We start from the raw sequence: 17,193 nt of genomic DNA, 5'->3' as shown, positions 1-17,193 counted from the left end.
AGAAAGTGTCTTATTGGGAGGACTAGTGGACAAATATGATGGCTCTTCAAAGAACCTTCTTGCCTTCCTTGATTCATGTTTGGTGCATTTCACCTTCAAGCCCTACTACCTTTCCACCCCAAGAGCAAAGGTGGGGTTTATGATCTCACACCTCACTGGTAACGCCTTGACCTGGGCAACCCCCCTAGTCATTCGGGTGACGCCCTCCTGGATGATTATGATGGGTTCGTGGAAGCCCTAAAAGCCATGTTTGATCATCCAGAGCTTGTTTACAGTGCTCAAGAACGACTACTTGAATTTCAACAAGGATCCCAGGATATGCTTACCTATGTGACCCGCTTTAAACAACTTGTAAAAGAGGCTGATTGGTCCCAAGAAGCCAGCTTCACCCTCTTTTGAAGAGGCTTAAATGAAGAAATAAAGGACGAGTTAGCCAGGGTAGCTCGCCGAAGCTCCTTCCAGGTCCTCATGGACCTCTCCCTACAAATCGACTTTCGTATCCAGGAAAGAAAGGCAGAGAAAAGAAAGTCTAAGTCAACATCCCAAAAGGCTGCCACAGACCATCCATACAGACCAGAGCCCGCAGCTTCTCCAACCTGGATCCAGAACCCATGCAACTGGGGGCCTTGCGTGGACCCATTACCCCACAAGAAAGGATGCGCCGGATTCATACTGGACTGTGCATGTACTGCGCCTCCGATAAACACCTTGTGAGAGAGTGTCCTATCGCTCCAACACAGCGTTCAAGAAACACCAGCTCCCGATCCTAGTTGGGGCACAGTTTTGGGAGAAAAGTGTCTGCTCCTCATCAATTCCATCCTTGAACTCTCCTGGACAAAACAATCTTGTGATTCTACAGGCATTCGTATCACCTTCCAAGAAAGAATCCTACACCATACTGGCATTAGTGGATTGCAGAGCCATGGGCATATTTGTAGATCAAGATTGGGTCACTAGTCACAACATCCCCCACAAAACACGAGAGACTATGCAACCTGTTGAAGCTATTGATGGGAGACCCTTATCTTCAGGACCCATAACCCTTCAAACCAAAGAAATTCTTCTTTCTATAAACCACCACCAAGAAAGGATTAAATTTGATATCATAAGATCTGCCCACTATCCTATGGTTCTAGGCAAGCCCTGGTTACAGAAGCATAACCCCTACATCAACTGGGCAGCAGGCTCCTTATTTCTTGGTTCAGAATATTGTATTTCCCACTGTTTGTCCCCAATCACTTTACCAAGTTCCTCTGAAGACTCTCAAGAAACTCAGCAAATTCCGGTCACCGTCTCTAACATTATCCGGATTCCCAGGGCCTACCAAGCATACACAGATGTATTCTCAACAGCAATTGTTCAAGCTCTACCGCCCCACAGACCTGAGGATTGTGCCATTGACACTGAACCTTCAGCCGTGATTCCTTTCAGAAGAATGTTTATTCTGTCAGAACCTGAAAAAAGGGCCCTCCAGGAATATCTGGACACCAACTTGAAAAATGGAACTGTTGGCACTACGCCGACAAAGAGCACTTTACATGTTCGTCACCAGCAGCCCGGGAACATGAAGAGAATGCTGCCATGTAGCATTGCACTTCCACCATTCCAACTCGGAGCACTTCATTTCCTGCTGCCCGTCTGGCCCGGAATCTTGGGACAGCCTTCCGCAGAGTGGCAACTTGCTGGCTTGTGCCGGCGGTGTGGGGGTTAGAAATCCAACGCTGGCTGCCGTGAAATGGTGTCGGGGTATAACCCCCGACACCATTTCACGGCAACCAGCGTTGGCTCTTGGATGCTGCTTTCACCTTTTCCATGCGGCAGTGAATGCTGCATACCCCTTCTTACGGGGAACACCGTGGCTGCGGTTGGGCCCCAACTCTCCTTTTCCTGCTTCATTCTTTTTTGTGGGGGAAAATTGCGAGAGAGCAGGGGATGGGGCGCATTGCGGAGGTTTCTTCCCCCTCGTTGCCATGGCCTAAATGAGACAGACTCAGTCGTTCCACTTTGGAGTCTGCAGCCGTTCTGTTGCAAGTGCCTGCATGGGCTCCTTTTGTTAGCTAAAAGGGCAATACAATTGGGAGTGTCACACTCACACACCACACAGTAGCCAATATGTTAAAAGGGGAAGAAAAAGGTGTCCTGGGCAGTAGGTTCCATAAAGTCTATGAGATGCCATTCGCATGGTAGATAGTGCACGCTAGCCAAAATGATGACTTATTTTGTAACTGTAGTGACGGCCCACAAAAACAACAATGATTCAGGTCATTTACTGAGTGCATTGAGCACGCTCCATGTTAAAGCGACGGAAAGCGGCTGCGCGCAGCAGCCCCATCACAGCCTCACTGCGCATGTGCGCTGCTCGATTGGCCAACTCTTTGGAGCGCATGCGCATACCTGCGGCTCCCGGAGGTCCGCACTGCGCCTGCGCCTGCGCCTCCTGCTCCCTCCTTCAGGCGCCGCTGTATCCAGAACTGTGACCGGAGCAAGGCTGCGCAACTTGCCCGTCACACCCGGAGCCCACCTCTCCCCTTCAGATCCAGAGCGCGGCCTACGCCGCCACCCTCGTCGAGCCATGGCCCAGATCCTGCCCATCCGCTTCCAGGAGCATTTCCAGGTGAGGGGGCGCCGGGGGTGTATGTTGGAGTGTTTGAGGAGATGCCGGTGAATAGCGAGAGGTGTGACGGGGGGTTCATTTGCTACAGAGTGGCGGGGAGGCGGGGGCATGACTGGGGAGATATGAGAAGGGGAATGGGTGGTGCAGAGGGAGATGCCAAGTGGTAAAAAGGGAGGCGCGACTAGATTGTATGGGGGGTGGTTTGAGGGGACCTGGGGGGGGGGATATAGGAGGACGCATGAGAAGGCAAGGTGTTTTTGGAAAGAAAGGGATTGTGAAATGTGGAGGAGGGATATACGTTTATGTTTTATGGGACTGGCGCAACGGGGGAGATGGGACCTTGCTGCTGATCTGAGGGGAATGGGTGGGTTCAGCCCTAAGGAGGCCTGGGAGCCCCAGATACGAGGGGAATGTATGGCTTAGAAGAGATTAGCGGCCGGCACGGGTGGATGTGCACAGGCGGGGGAGGGAGTGTGACCGTACACAGGGTCTGGGGCAGGTTGGAGGACAAGACGACATGGGAGCAGGGGAAGCTATGAGAATGGCCATGGTGGGGCTAGCTGGATGGGTGAGGGGGCATATGATGTGCCTGTAATACATTATAGGCTCATGCGTGGGAAGGGAACATACACGAGGAGTGTATGCACGTTGGGGGTGTACCTGTGATGGGAGAGGGGCGTTGGGGGTGCAAGATATGAGGTGAATTGGGTGGATATTTTGGTAGCAGGTGAAATTAACTGACAGGGGGTATGAGGACGGTATGATGGAAATGCATGGGGGCCTGCAGGCGAATAGGAGAGAGGGCATGTGATACTAGACGTGATCGTACTGGGAAGATATGAGGTGTGTGTAAAAAAAATAATAATAATAATATATGATGTGGGATTAAAAAATAATATATGATGTGGGATGAGGATGTATATTAAGAATGTATGATAGTGGGGTGTATAAACATTGGAGAGGACTTGGGATTTCAAGATATGAGGAATACATTGTGGGGGCTATGTTAGGAGTGATGTGAAAGGACGGGTGGGGACTGTATGGTGAGGATGAGGGTACTTGATGGGAAGATAGGCAAATTGACATGGCAAGACTCGCTATGAGAGGTGTATTTAGAGATGCGTAGGGGGATATGTGGGTGGACGTGGTAGAGGTTTGATGGGATGGGAATTTGAGAAGGAATGGAATCCTAAAAAGGTGTTGAGAATAAGTATGGTGGTGCTATTGGGGGTTCTGCTTTGTCCAAGGTAGGATATGAGTGTGTAGGGGGCGACATGCCTTGATATTGTAGAAGTATTTGGGAAGAGTTGATGGAAGATTTGAGGAAAATGGAGCGTTGGCGATGACCCATCACACAGCTCAGTGTGTTTAACCTGCAAGTCATTGGCTTAAATCCCTGCATAGCTGACTGTCGGCCTATCAACCTTTGGAGTTCGCTCAATTTGAGTACCGTGAACTTGGCTAAAAGAAACGTCTGCTACTTTCAGTGATACATGCATGCTAAAGGAGAAGGCATGGTGAAGAATGGGTGGCTGGAATTTATTGGGTTGACGCGGCTTGTAGGTTGTAAAGATGCAATTTGAGAGGAAGAAGTGAAAGGTTGCAAAGATATGATAATGGGGATATGGATGGCACAAGGTGGAACTTCACATGGGGGGCTTGGTGGCGAGACATAACTGGGCATCTGTAAGGGTTGAATGATTTAAAAAATAAACTGACAACAGTAAAGATTAAGCAAGTGGGTGGGCCAATTCTGCAGTATGTTGGAAGTGGGAGCAGTCCGGTTGGGAGGAAGATGGCAGCAAGCATGTGTGAATGAATGAAAATTGAGTGGCTTGCATAAGGAAGCAAGGCTGGTTAATGGGCGAATGATAGGCAGGTTGGAAAGCTGGTGTTTTGATTAATGGAATACATGCGTGAATTGGCCCAGGGGAAGGTGAGGGGCAGTCTTGGCAATGAGCAGGGTGGTGGGAATACAATAGTTGATCTATAATCATGGTTGAAACGAAGGTGAAAGCTAGCCCATTGCCAGGATTGAGTGGATGGCGTTGGTCCATGTGTAGGCTTGAAGGGAATGCCAGGCCTTGGTCAGGTTTCTAGGGAAAGAAGCGGGCTAGTCTCTGGACACTTAAAGGAAACGATAGCCAAAGTTTCTCGATGCAAGACAAGGCTAGTTCATGTGTTGAAAGGAAGGTTTGCTTTCTGCTTGAGTAAAATCCTGATGGTTGGAGATTGTTGCACATCTAGCCATGAGTTTCCATTCCGAAGGCTCGCATAGGATTGAACATGAAAGGGGATCTCGAGTAATACGCGTGTTTAGTCTGATCTGTCAAGGCCATGCCCGAGCTGCTGGCAAATGCAGACATTGGAAGAAGCACACTGTCAAGTGCACGGATATGTCTGCATAGCGAAAGGCATGATTGTTGGCTATGCAATTAGCCAGGTGAGCCTGACTGAGCGAAGGCAAAGGCGAGTTTTGGGTGCTGTGATTGTGGGTTCAATGACCATGAAGTGCTTGAAACAGGAAGTTACCTTGCTGTGGGTGTGTTTAGAAATTCTATTATTTTCATAATCTGATTATTGAAGAACTGAATCACTGACGATTGCTATTGTGTATAGTGTAGACGGAGATAACGGATCAACATTGCCTGGGACATCTGCCTAGGGAAAGGCACACAGTTCCCACCTGAGGACCTACTGTTTAAAAAAAAATGTTGTTGATTGAAGTAACATTATTGATCATGTGTATGTTGTCTTGCTTGACCTTGCAAAGAGTTTGAACTTGGTTGATAGGTGCTCGCTATGGGTTAAATTGGACCAGCTAAAAGTACAGTTATAACAACCGGCACAATTGATGTTCTCTGTGATTATGACCTTAGTTCTGTGTAATGCTGGTGGGGTTGTTTTCTATCCCATTCCCCAATAAAGAGGTAAAGCAGGGTTGTCCTGTAACTCAATGCGATGTAGCCACTGTCGCTTGTCACTGCCCGTTACAGGTCGTTGCTATATACAGGTGATATTGCTTCCCGTACATGGTCCGCGATTGCCACGGCACTGCCTTAAGTAGGCAAAAACTTGTTTTTAAGCACATGGGTTAAAATGACATCTTTAAAAACTAAAACGGTGCAATGTATATGGCGGTCGTAAAATGTTATTAAAGTGGTGATTGCTTACCCCTATTGTGGCTATTGTTGCCACTGGCAGTCGGAATCCTCGCATACAAAGAACTGTTTAAAGTGCCCCGCAGAATCTGGAGGAACATGCTTTCTGGAGGCACATTAACATCATTTTATGCTGCAGTAAATGGTGAGAGTTCCGAGGTATACCCGGGCAGAATTCTCCATCACAATTGAAGTTAATGATTTTAAAAATGAATGAGCAGCTGGACGTGGACTGGCAACATCAACATGTACCGTGGGAAACAGAAGGATTGTAATGTCAGTTTGCATTAATGTTACCTTGGGGGGTCATGTCTGAATGCCCAGTGGGAAAGACGCTATAGTAAAGATGAAGTGACATGGTGGGGAAAGTTGGGGGTGTAGGGGATATAGATCTTGCTCCTCTGTGCATCATGTAATAATTACGAAATTGTGGCTCAAAGTACTCTTTATTTTTAATGTTATACCCCCTGCTATTGATGATTAGGGGCAAGTAAGAGCTACTTGTGTAAGGACAATTTTTCTAGCAAGGCTTCAAAAAGCCATCTACTGTTGATATGTTTGTATTTTATTGTTTGTCATTTGTCTTCCCTATGTTATATCTGAATAAATCTTACTCCTCTGTCCTGTCTCCAGTTCCCATCATACTTGTGAGAGGAGAGATGGAGTAAGGGGGCGGGGCCTATGGACTAAGAGTACAATAGTCGCTTAACTGGGTAACTTTTACTTTATTGCTGATACTTTTTGCTAAGAAGGCAATGTTTAGCTCCGTTTTCAATCTGGTTACAATGTAGCATTTAGATGCCAAATTACGACTGTGAGAAACTAGGGAAGAAAGAAGAGTAGGTGGAGCTTTGCGATGTGAAACAATCGAAATGGTTGATGGAGCAAATGTTCAGGTTATTTCTGCGTTTTTCATATTTATTTTTTTAAGAAGGGTAGCTTGTATCGTTTTGTAGCTTGTATCGTCTGGCAAAGGTTAGACTGAACTACATGGTTTAGGCGGTGGTTTTTAAGATGAGACATTTTCGGCCTGGTTATTGATGCGACGGCCACTGTGTAGGCATTCTTGTACCTGGAGTCGATCGATGCCCTGGAACACACGGCACTGGGATTCGTAGAAATACGGGACAGATGCCTGACTCTACCCGGCCAGGCATCAGCGCTGAAAGTCACATCTGTGCCTTGGAGTTGGCCACCACGGACCCAGGGGACGAGTGCAGGCCCGGAAAGGGACTTGGCAAGGAATGCGCTATTGAATGCAGTCCTTCCTGACAGCAGCTGACCTCCCGTCTTTGGTGGGAGAATGGAAACGAGTGTTGCCGTAACAATAATCCTAGTTCTAGGAAACGTCCGTGTAGAACATACACCATGGCTGTAATTGCAAGGAATGTATTTCGTGATAATCTACAAGCCAGTGCTAAACGCAATCGACTTTTTAACTAGCGTTGAATGAAAAGACACGGACTCGGGTTTGAAGTGCCCTGCTTAAAAATTGCGGTTTAGTTAATAAGGTTGTTTTTAAGCTTAAAAAGGTTTGGTTGGTACATACTGTAGAGGTATACAGTTGTTCTGGGATAAAACTGCCAGTGAAAGAATAGTCAGGATCCTTTTCTGGGTGTTTTCTTCTTCGAATGTATTTCTTGCAATTGTATTTTGTTGCAAAGGTACTGCTTTTATACCAGGAACATATACTTCAAGAAGACCTAGTTGGGAAGATGAGATTTTTTTCCCGTGCTAAGGATACTGGTGTAGACCAGGAAACTGCACAGCTGTTGGAGTAGTCCTGGACCACTCCCAAAATTAATTTTGCAGCCTTTTTTAGCTATTTTGTGTTATTGTCTTTTACCATTGAAATGTACAATGCAGTTCGCATTGCCACCTGTTATAGCACTCTAACACTGTTGGTATGCAAGCATTTCAACTATTTTGTGTAAATATGCACTATGATAAATGAGACGTGGGCTCAGATAAAAAATGCTTGATTGAATTAAGGCACTTAAAATAATACATCTATTCTCATTTTTTGAATGAGTTGAGATTTTCAGTTGAATTGAACTTGTAAAAAGAAATGGCCACATAGATATTAAATTAATTACTGGCAGGAACAAAGTTTTGTGTCAGTTAACCTCCTCAGTTGCCACTAATGTATGGGGACTTCCTTTTTGTAACCTCTACAGTAGATGGCTGGAAAGATGAGATTGTCCCTGTTGAGGATAGGAGTAGGGTGGAACCAGAATCGTTACAGGTATTTGAGGAGTCCCACTGGCCAGTATCTTACAGTAGATAGTTGGGAGATGAGACTGCTCTGTGTTGAGGGTGGAACAGGAAACATTACAGGTTTCGGAGTCCCGGTGCACTACAGTAGATAGCTGGAAAGGTGAACTTGTGGTTGTTGGGAGTGGTGTTGAATAGAAAATTGGGCCTATAGAGGCGGACAGCGAGCAAAGTGCAATACGTACTATGCGACTCAACATATCTAGAGTTTATACGGGTAGTCATGGGAGAAGTGATGGAGACATTTTCGGGCTTTAGTGCAGCTTGTGGGGTACTTGCAAGTCACGGCTGCTGAGCGCATATTCTTCTTCGTGAACATGTCCTTCACATTGTACCCTAAAACGTCTTCCTTTTGAAATGGCTATCTTGCCGTTTTCTTGCATTTATATGCATTGTGTGCACGTTTATTCCTTTATTCATGGGCTGCGATTAGACAGCTGTGGCGCTGGTTGGTAAACTTCCCCAAAACCTCAGACTTCCCATTCTGCAGCCTGTTACATTGATGAGGGTCAGAGAACCAGGTCTCCACCCCCGAGCATATGGACATCCTGAACGTTGCTTGTTTTGATAGACATTGCCTTTGACTTTTTTTTTAAAAAAATTTTTTTTTGTCCCCTCGCGTTAGAATGTGGCTTTTAAATATTTGAACCTTCCATGCTACGGTTTCACACATTTTGGGGAACTCCCGCTCAACAATGGAGCCTTGGCGAAACGGGGACGTTTCAACTAAGCTTGTGAGAGGCCGGTATAGTTGTGGCCGACTTTGACCCGACCCTACTGGCCTTCTTTTTAAACTTCGTAGAGGTCTCTGGGCTCGGGTCTAGAACGGCTCCAATTGAGGACGAAATTAGAAATGCGTTGTTTTGCCTTTGAGGCAAATCGTATGTACAACAGAGCAAGTGTGTATGATAACCTGTCCTTTCTATACATGACTGCGGACCTGGGACGGGCTCAGTAACATAGTACGTTATCCGAGGAGTAAAAAGGACAGCTGTGTTGTGTGCAATTTACTGAATGGAAAGGTTTGTCAATGAAAGTGAGCCCTGACTTCCAGTCCGTGATGCCTCATTTCCTACACCCTCTGGGAGCTCTGCCTTGCCAACTCAGCAGGATGCAGTTCTGAGGGGTGGAGGGGTGCTTTGGGTGGTGCTGCTTTTGGGTTCCAAGAAGTCCTTATCCTCCCTCCGTTGTAACGCACCCCCGCCCCCTGTTTATCTTAGCCACCGGGCTTGCCTAGCCCTCGTTTTTCTGGCAACTAAGGATGTGGGACACCTGCCTACACCCCGCCCACAATGTGACCGAACCTTGCGATAGTGGTGTATCCCTTTTGCTTCCCTTAATGTGTCACGTTTCCTTTTACAGTTGGATAATTGGTAAGCTGTAGTACTGGACTTTAAATACTGTTATACAACTGGAGCACTACCAACCGTACTGAGTCTATTGCAAAGTCTGCCCCCCCCCCCTTTCGGTCTCTTCACCCCCACAGTTCCTTAAAGGGGAGATATGTCCGTCCAGTACCATGAATGTCTGAAGGGCATCCAAAGCCTGGCAGATGTGGTGTTGGCTCCTTCGTGGGAACTCATCACAAACCCCCCCCCCCCCCCAATCCCCTCCATTGCTGTACACTATAATGTGACTGGCGCAGAAATAATGCATTGGATTCCACGGAAGTGGCTAACACGTTTTTTCCTAGTCACTTTATTGGTTGTCCTTTTAAAGATAATGCAGATATTGACCGTTTGTGGCATGTCCACCCTAATCCTTTTAATATTGCCCGAGTCCACTATTCTTCTTCAATAATCCAAGGAATACAATATGTAGACAATCGGGACACTGTTTTTAAGTAAAATTAGGCTATTGAAATTTGCCCACGCACATTTATTGTGTTTAAAGGATATGAGCACAAGACTTTTATAACAGCAATGCATTTACTCTAAAAAACACTAATTACTCCTGAAGAAAGTCCCACCACCATCAAGGGGACTGAAACATGTCGAGTCTATAGTCTAGAATTAATACTAGACTAGAGACTGTAAATGATCTAAAACCGTGTCCTAATAGGATTTGTCCTACAGGCCGATCTAGTTATCAATGAGCGATATACATTTGCTGCTTATCTGTTTTTTAAGGGTTATTGTATGTATGTGCTTTGTCTTTATTAGAATTAATTCTGTTCTTAGAGTGTTATGATGAATGTAATGAATATGTACCTTTTTTCTCTTTTATGAGACATTTTATGCTGAAATTATTAAAATAAATATATTTTTGTGAAATACGCATGTAGTTTGCCTTAATGGTATAACTGTTGACCAAAACCGTTCTCCTAGTTTTCTGTATAGTAACTTTAAGTAAAATGAGGCTATTGGAATTGTTTTCCTGCAGCCAGTGCCTCAGATTTGATTTCAAAATATAACAGTTGCCCTCGCCGCTTGGAGCAACGGTGAAGGTTAATGATACCCCAGTCATTGCTGTTCTGCTGGGTCTTCATTCTCCTGAGTTGCAGGATCGGGTTGGATGCATCATGAGGCGCAGCAGTCCGGCCCTGCAATGGAATGCTGTGGGATGACACAGATGGATACGGCCAGGCTGCCTCCCGTGCATCTCTGCGTGGGAAGGAAGGATCCTACTGTTGGAAAGGCTGGAGAGTGAGATCATAGGAGAAGCTGTACTGCAGTAACCTCCCCTGCTCCCAAGTCCACACTCCACTCTGCATAGATGCCACATCATGCCTATTGCTTCGTTAGGCCAAAAGTCACTTATTTGCAAGATTTCGTGATCTTCCGACCACTGTTTTGAGGCAGAGATATTGTTTTTTTTTTTTTAAAAACAATGCAGTTTATTTAACCAATCCCATCTGAAATTCCTTATGTTCCATATTTTTTAGTTTTTTCGGAGATACCTGAGTGAATGACACGTTATGGGGGCAGTGCAAAGAAGGGGCCACTGTTGGGCTGCTACCAAGAAGGCAGACAGAAATGGAGTTGTTTCAGTCATGGTTCGTGCAGTCCTGATAGAGGCACAATCTGTTATATGCCCACCGAGTCCACTGTCTGCTATGTATTAGTACATCTTTTTAAGGTAGAGGTGTACACCTGCATTTTGAAGGCAAACTTGGCCGTTGATAACTTTTCCAGCCTCTGCGCCTAAAGGGGCTGGTCATTTTGGGACAGACGGACATTTCATAGGCTGATCCCTTTGCGAGACTGATGAAGTCGTACTTGTCTACACGCAGACTTGTGTCTACAGAATGCTGGTAAGGAGGGAGCACCACCCTATTTTTATTTTTATTTTTTTGTTCTTATTCATAGCTCGGGGTTTTAGGCCTCCACATGGGGGGAGTAAGGCCCAACAAGTTGCTTCTTTGGAAAATAATTTGCAAATGTCCGTTTTATTAGATCTACCACTTTTTTATGACTTTTATATACACTACATAATTGGCAGTTTATGCACAAATTGACCCACTCCTCCATTAGCCAACAAGGAGCAGGCCCAACCGAGTCCCATTCCACCACCTGTCAGCCGCCTGGGGTTGGCACAAAAATTGCTAAAACCACCAAGTGACTGAAGCATTATGAAGTTGGGACGTGTCATCCTGATGCCTAAATCCGGCCTTAACTTCTAAGCCCTTTGCACGCTAGGGCCTTCTTCAAAATATGCCCCTACTTTCTGCTGCCTGTAAGTGCCTACCTCCCTCATGCACCAGAGGGAAAAATGGTGTACCAGTAATCATGGAGTGGGATAACCATTTGAGTGACACCACTTTTACAGCTGTGACAAAGCAACTCTTAGCAAATTCAGGGTTCGAAATCGACAGGAGCTGGGAGCTATTTAGCTCATGCTTATAGCTTAGACGAGCTTGGTTAGCTTGGCATCAATTAGCTATTTTTATCTCCCCATGCCAAATTGTCCCATTGAAATATAACAATGTAACATTAACTGAGTGTTTGGGAATGTGTACAGGGAGCATTGGGGCACATCTAGAAAGCATTATAAAAATATAATGCATCATATATAAAGGACATAAATTAATCGTTTGCAAAGTGAGGCAAACTATTATGTATTAGCTCCTCGTTCTCAAAAGTTAGCTCATGTGGACTAGGTGATGGTGGATACACAGAAGCAGCTTGTAGCTCCTGTTTAACAATTACATACTGATGTAGTGCTCTAACTAAGGGGAGGGCTACAGTACTCTTGCAGGGGACCACAGAGGAGGCGTGGTAGGCAGGAATAGAACGTTTCCTGTTTGTGTGGGGGTTGGAGTACCTGGGATAACCTCACCCCACACTCCAAAGGGTTAGGGGTGCACAACCTTAATTTCTCTTTTTGCCATCCCTTTCAGGCCTAAAATGGGCATGCCCCATAGGGCACACTTTCACATGGATCGAAATTCAGTTTGGATAAGCAATAGCTAAAAGCAGCTACTGGGTATCTGGCATTACTTCCACGTCCTTCTTTCTCGTCCCAGTTCTTGCCTCCGAGGCCCCGCGTCCATTCCAGGAACCCCTTTTCGCTTTCTTTTCTTGGAAGGTATAATACCTCCCACTTAACCCATGAGCCTCAGTTAAAAAATGTCCTGTCCTCTAGCCAGGTTTCTTCTCCAGAGAGCACGATCTGCTGAACCTCCCCCCCCCCCCCCCCCCCCCCGACGGTCCTTTGGCAGGGCAACAGTTCCTTTCCTGTGGGGCTCGCTCGTGATTTTCCTATGGAGCAGGGCTCCATTTGCGCACTGACTGTTCCTGCTCAGGTTCTGCTGTGGGAGAGGCTAGATGTCCGGTGTGGCTGCGCTGTGTCCTGGGTCTTCCAGGTGAGTGCCTGTGGTGCTGCCCCTTTAAGGGTTCATATATAAATGGGGCGTTCCCGGCCGCGTTGGAGCGACCGGGGAGCCCAAACTGTACAGACCGTCTCCTGTGTGGGGCTGTGGCGGGAGAGGGCTCATCGCGGCGGACTACGGGGCCGGGGACCAACCCACAACAGTGGCGACGGGGTCGGAGCCACGCCGGGCACGATTTTCATCTCGTTCCATGCCGCGGAGAGGGAGTGGCACACGCAGCTCGACAGACCGTTTACTGGTGAGGTCTAGGATGCTAGCAGCCCTCTAGAAGGATGCCAACCTGTCCACATTGTTGGAACTACCAGCAGCAGGCAGCTGTCTCTGCATCCACGGCACATTAAACTCAAAATGTCGAACTTTGAAGTGCTTATTTCATCGAGTTGAGGTGAGGTGCTGGGGTGGCTTGCTGTGTTTTATTTGTTGGGCCCCTAGGCCTGCCTGGCTCCATTTTTGGACACATTGGGGCTGATCCACCTTTCCCCTGTGTTTTGGCTGCCACACAGTGTGTGTGTTTTGGACTGGTTTAGTGGGAATGCTCAATTTTGACTGTTTTGTGGTGGGGGTGAACATCAAGGGAGACTATCAACTCCTATTCAGCTGGATGAAGACTGCTGGAGTGAGTTGTGGCCCCATCTGTAATCTAGGTGGGGTGCCTGTGCACTTACACCAATGAATAATCAGGCTGACCAAGCTGCGGCCCAACCTTTGGCTCAGTCTGTTGCTCTTGCACCCGCGCCTCAAGCAATGGCCCAGATGAGGCCACCAGCCAATCCCTGAGTTTGACTTCCAGCCTGGGGGCCCGTGGAAAAGGTGGATAGATTGTTTTGACATGTGTTTCCGGGCCACCTTGGAAACTAATGAGGACAGTAAGCTGGCAACCCTTTTGTATTCTGCCGGGCCTGCGGTACACAAAATCTTTTGAGTCCCTTTAACCCGTGGATGCTTCGTATGGGGCGGCAAAGGCTGCACTTCAAGGTTATTTTCTGCCTCTAGCAAATGTGGTTTATGAACGCTTTGTCGTGACTTCCACCCGTCAAAAGGACGATGACTCTTTGGACACCTATGGCCGTTTGCGACGGCTGTCAGTGGCATGTGCCTGGGACAATCCAGATGCAAAGGTCAGGAATCAGTTGATCCAGGGATGCACATCTGGCAAGCTACGCAGGCATGTACAGCGAGAGCGGGTTATCGCCTTACCTCGCATCCTTGAACTGGGTCGTTGCCAAGAGGTGTCTGAGGTGCGGGCATCCAAGATGGAGGCCGGGGTGTGCCCGGGCAAAGTGGAGGTGGTGTGTGCTGTAGGCCGTGGCACAGGTAGCAGAGGCACCAGGAGGCCAAAGGGCAACTTCTGTGACAGGGGCAGAAAATTAGGGGAGGCATGCCTAATTTGTGGGTATGACCTGCCCCACCCTGCGGAGTACCCAGTTGCGGGAAAAGCGTGTGGTCTGGCTGATCACTATGCCCCCATGTGTCAAGCCTCTCTACCCGTGGTGGTGCCGAGAGGTCCTATCCAGTCTGGCTACTTTCGCCAATCGCGCCCGCCCAACGTTGCCCAAGTGGACCAAGGTGAAGAGGTTGCTCGAAGAGGAGGAAGATGAGAACATCTTCTTTGTGTCCAGTGTCGGGGCCCTGTGATCAAATAACGGGTGACATCTGTGATGTCTGGTCAGTCAATGAGTCGCCCGTCCCGGTGCTGGTGGACACTGGGTACTCCGTCAACGTCATGGCAAGAGAACATTACGATGCCATGGAGTGTCCCCCACAACTGGCTGCTCCCAAGGCACGTATATTCACGTTCGGAGGGTCACAAGCAATTCCCCTCGATGGTGATTTTGTGGCTAACGTGGGACACTGGATTTCTCGGATAAGGGCTCGCTTCTGTGTGACGCCTGTGAGCAGCAACACCATTGAGCTGCACGGTGGCTGAATGTCATGATCTCTGCTTCCAAAAGATCAGGACTTGCCCGACTCCCTTGGAAGCAGACCCATAACCCCGGTTCCGAGTGCCAGTCAGTCCCAATTGGGACCTTTTGGACCCTGTCCTGGCGCCAGTGGCACCAGGCTCATAAAGATGCCCAGTCCCAGTGCTTGGGTGGACTTACCTGCAGCAGACCATGCTGCTTACTTACCTGCCAGTTGAACCCCTGATCCTCTTCTGTTTGGGACTACTTTTCCTGTTAGGTGGGGCAGGAGCCACTCCCTAGGTTCAGAACACTGGAACTCTTCTGGAAAGCAGGAACTCTTTTCTTACCTAGGCGTGGCTTTGGAAGGAGACACCTAAGCACTACAGGAGGCTATTTAAACCACACCCGATGGATGAATCTTGCTTTGCGTTATTCTGCATTCTCTGCAGCAGAACACTCATCGTGTCTTCTGCTTCTGATCCTGGGCCTAAGGGAACAAAGGCTTACCATCCTGGAATCCAGTCTTCAGCAGCACCTGTAAAGACAAAGAAAGAACAGGTTAGCACTACGGTCTTCAGTGGCAGCGCATCTCTTACCTGGTCCATCGGCTGTCACCAACGCCTCGCACTGCATTCTGGCATCTGAAAGACAAAAGCTTACCAGCTCTTCGCACGCTCCGGAGGCCTTCGGCGCTGCATCCCGCATCTGAAAGACAAAAGGTGCGTTTAAAGACATTGGGCAACTTTATTACTCACGCGCCATTACTCCTTCCCACGCCGAATCCAGTGGGTATTCCAGCACCCTTCAGCTTCTCTAAAGCTCCGAACTTGTACCTGCAAAATAAAAGGGACAGTTAGTGCGCATCGTGAAGCAGGCTACAAGCGCTTACTTACGTGCTTCCAGGCGCTTCTATTCCTCACGCGGGTTCGATCCTCAACTCTCATCAGCCCGCCATCCGCCATCGCCGGAACCCTGCAAAACAAGAGATATCATTACAAAAGACTTTTAAGACATTTGAAGTGCCCAGTACTTACCGTTCGTGCAGTTAACGACGGACAGCAGTCCTCTGAGGTCAAGAGGCCTGCACCCTTATCCAGTGAAGAAACTGGTTACGGCACCCTGCCCCGAGGCAGATGGAGAGCTCGGCGTTCACTTACCTAAGGTGAGGGCGTTAACCTTTGGGGTTCTTCAGGAGAAGAGAAAGGGAAGAGGAGAGAGGCACCCAATAACCCCAGTTCATTAATCCCATATTTTCTATCTGCAGACATCTTACTCTTCGAGTCAGACATACAGTGCACAGAGGTCCAGCCCAAAGAGCCAACCGTGTGTTACACATCACCTTTGAAGATACGGCATTCACCCAGTCAAGACCGGCGCCTCTGCGGGAATCAGGTGAGCGTTACACTGAAGCCCTAGGACTTGTTAGTTTCGCATAATCCGTGTATGTTGAAGACATTCAAATGCTACTCGACAAGTACTCCAAACTGTTTGAAGGCATTGGGCGAATGGCAGGTGACCCCGTGAGACTGCACATTGACGAATTGGTGCAACCCATCGCTCTCAAACATCGACTGGTGCCTATCCATTTGCGGGAATGGTGGATAGAGAACTGGACAATCTGGTCACCCTTGATATCATCGAAAAGGTCAAAGGCCCAACCCTCTAGGTGTCCCCCATTGTTGTGGCGAGAAAGACAAAGCAACCGGACTCGGTGAGGATCGGTGTTGACATGCGGTTCCCCAATAAGGCCATTAAGAGAGAGCTGTATTTGACACAGACCATTGATGACATCATCCCCCGAGCTGCAGGAAGCCAGGTTCTTTTCCAAACTAAACCTCTGAGATGGATACCACCAGGTGGTGCTGCACCCTGAATCACGGTACATCATATCACGACATTCACCACCCATAGGGGATTATACTGTTATAAAAGACTGAGCTTTGGAGTGCCCTCTGCAGCAGAGGTTTTCAAAACATTATACGTTGGGCCCTGGTGGACCTGGATGGAGTCCTCAATATAAGTGATGAGATCCTGGTTTTTGCCAAGTCAGAAACGGAACACTTAAACACAGACTGGCCAAGACGTTTGAACGGCTCCAGTCATTTGGCCTAACGTTGCACTGTGACAAGTATGTGAGTTCCTTAAGTCAACAATTGAGTTCTTTCGGATTCGTGTTCAAAGAGGGGGGAGTGTCAACTGACCATGTCACCTGACCCCCGCAAGGTCAAAGACATTATGGAGGCACAACGACCAGAGAATGTGTTGGAGGTACAGAGCTTTTTGGGCATGGTGACATACTGTGGTCGCTTCATTAAGAACTTGGCCTCTCGATCGTAGCCTCTGCGAGCCCTTACTAAGAAGGTCACGTGGCAGTGGGGGCGTTGAAGGAAATCAAGGGCACCCTCACAG

At 47.8% G+C, this 17,193-nt stretch overlaps 1 protein-coding gene across 2 annotated transcripts in view; it reads left to right on the top strand.

Moving 5' to 3' along the window:
* Positions 1 to 2,400: 2,400 nt before the first annotated feature.
* The window catches only part of CLTCL1 (clathrin heavy chain like 1), an 804,099-nt gene continuing 789,306 nt past the window's right edge, over positions 2,401 to 17,193 (top strand). For both annotated transcript variants that reach the window (XM_069619951.1, XM_069619950.1), the window contains exon 1: positions 2,401 to 2,614. In XM_069619951.1, coding sequence (XP_069476052.1) covers positions 2,573 to 2,614 — 42 coding nt within the window. In that variant the 5' untranslated portion in view covers positions 2,401 to 2,572. The remainder of the gene's footprint in view (positions 2,615 to 17,193) is intronic.

The sequence above is a fragment of the Ambystoma mexicanum genome, chromosome 10 (genome assembly GCF_040938575.1).
Source record: "Ambystoma mexicanum isolate Mex_15411 chromosome 10, UKY_AmexF1_1, whole genome shotgun sequence".
NCBI classification, from domain to species: Eukaryota; Metazoa; Chordata; class Amphibia; order Caudata; family Ambystomatidae; genus Ambystoma; species Ambystoma mexicanum.
This window is presented reverse-complemented; position numbering and strand designations above follow the sequence as displayed.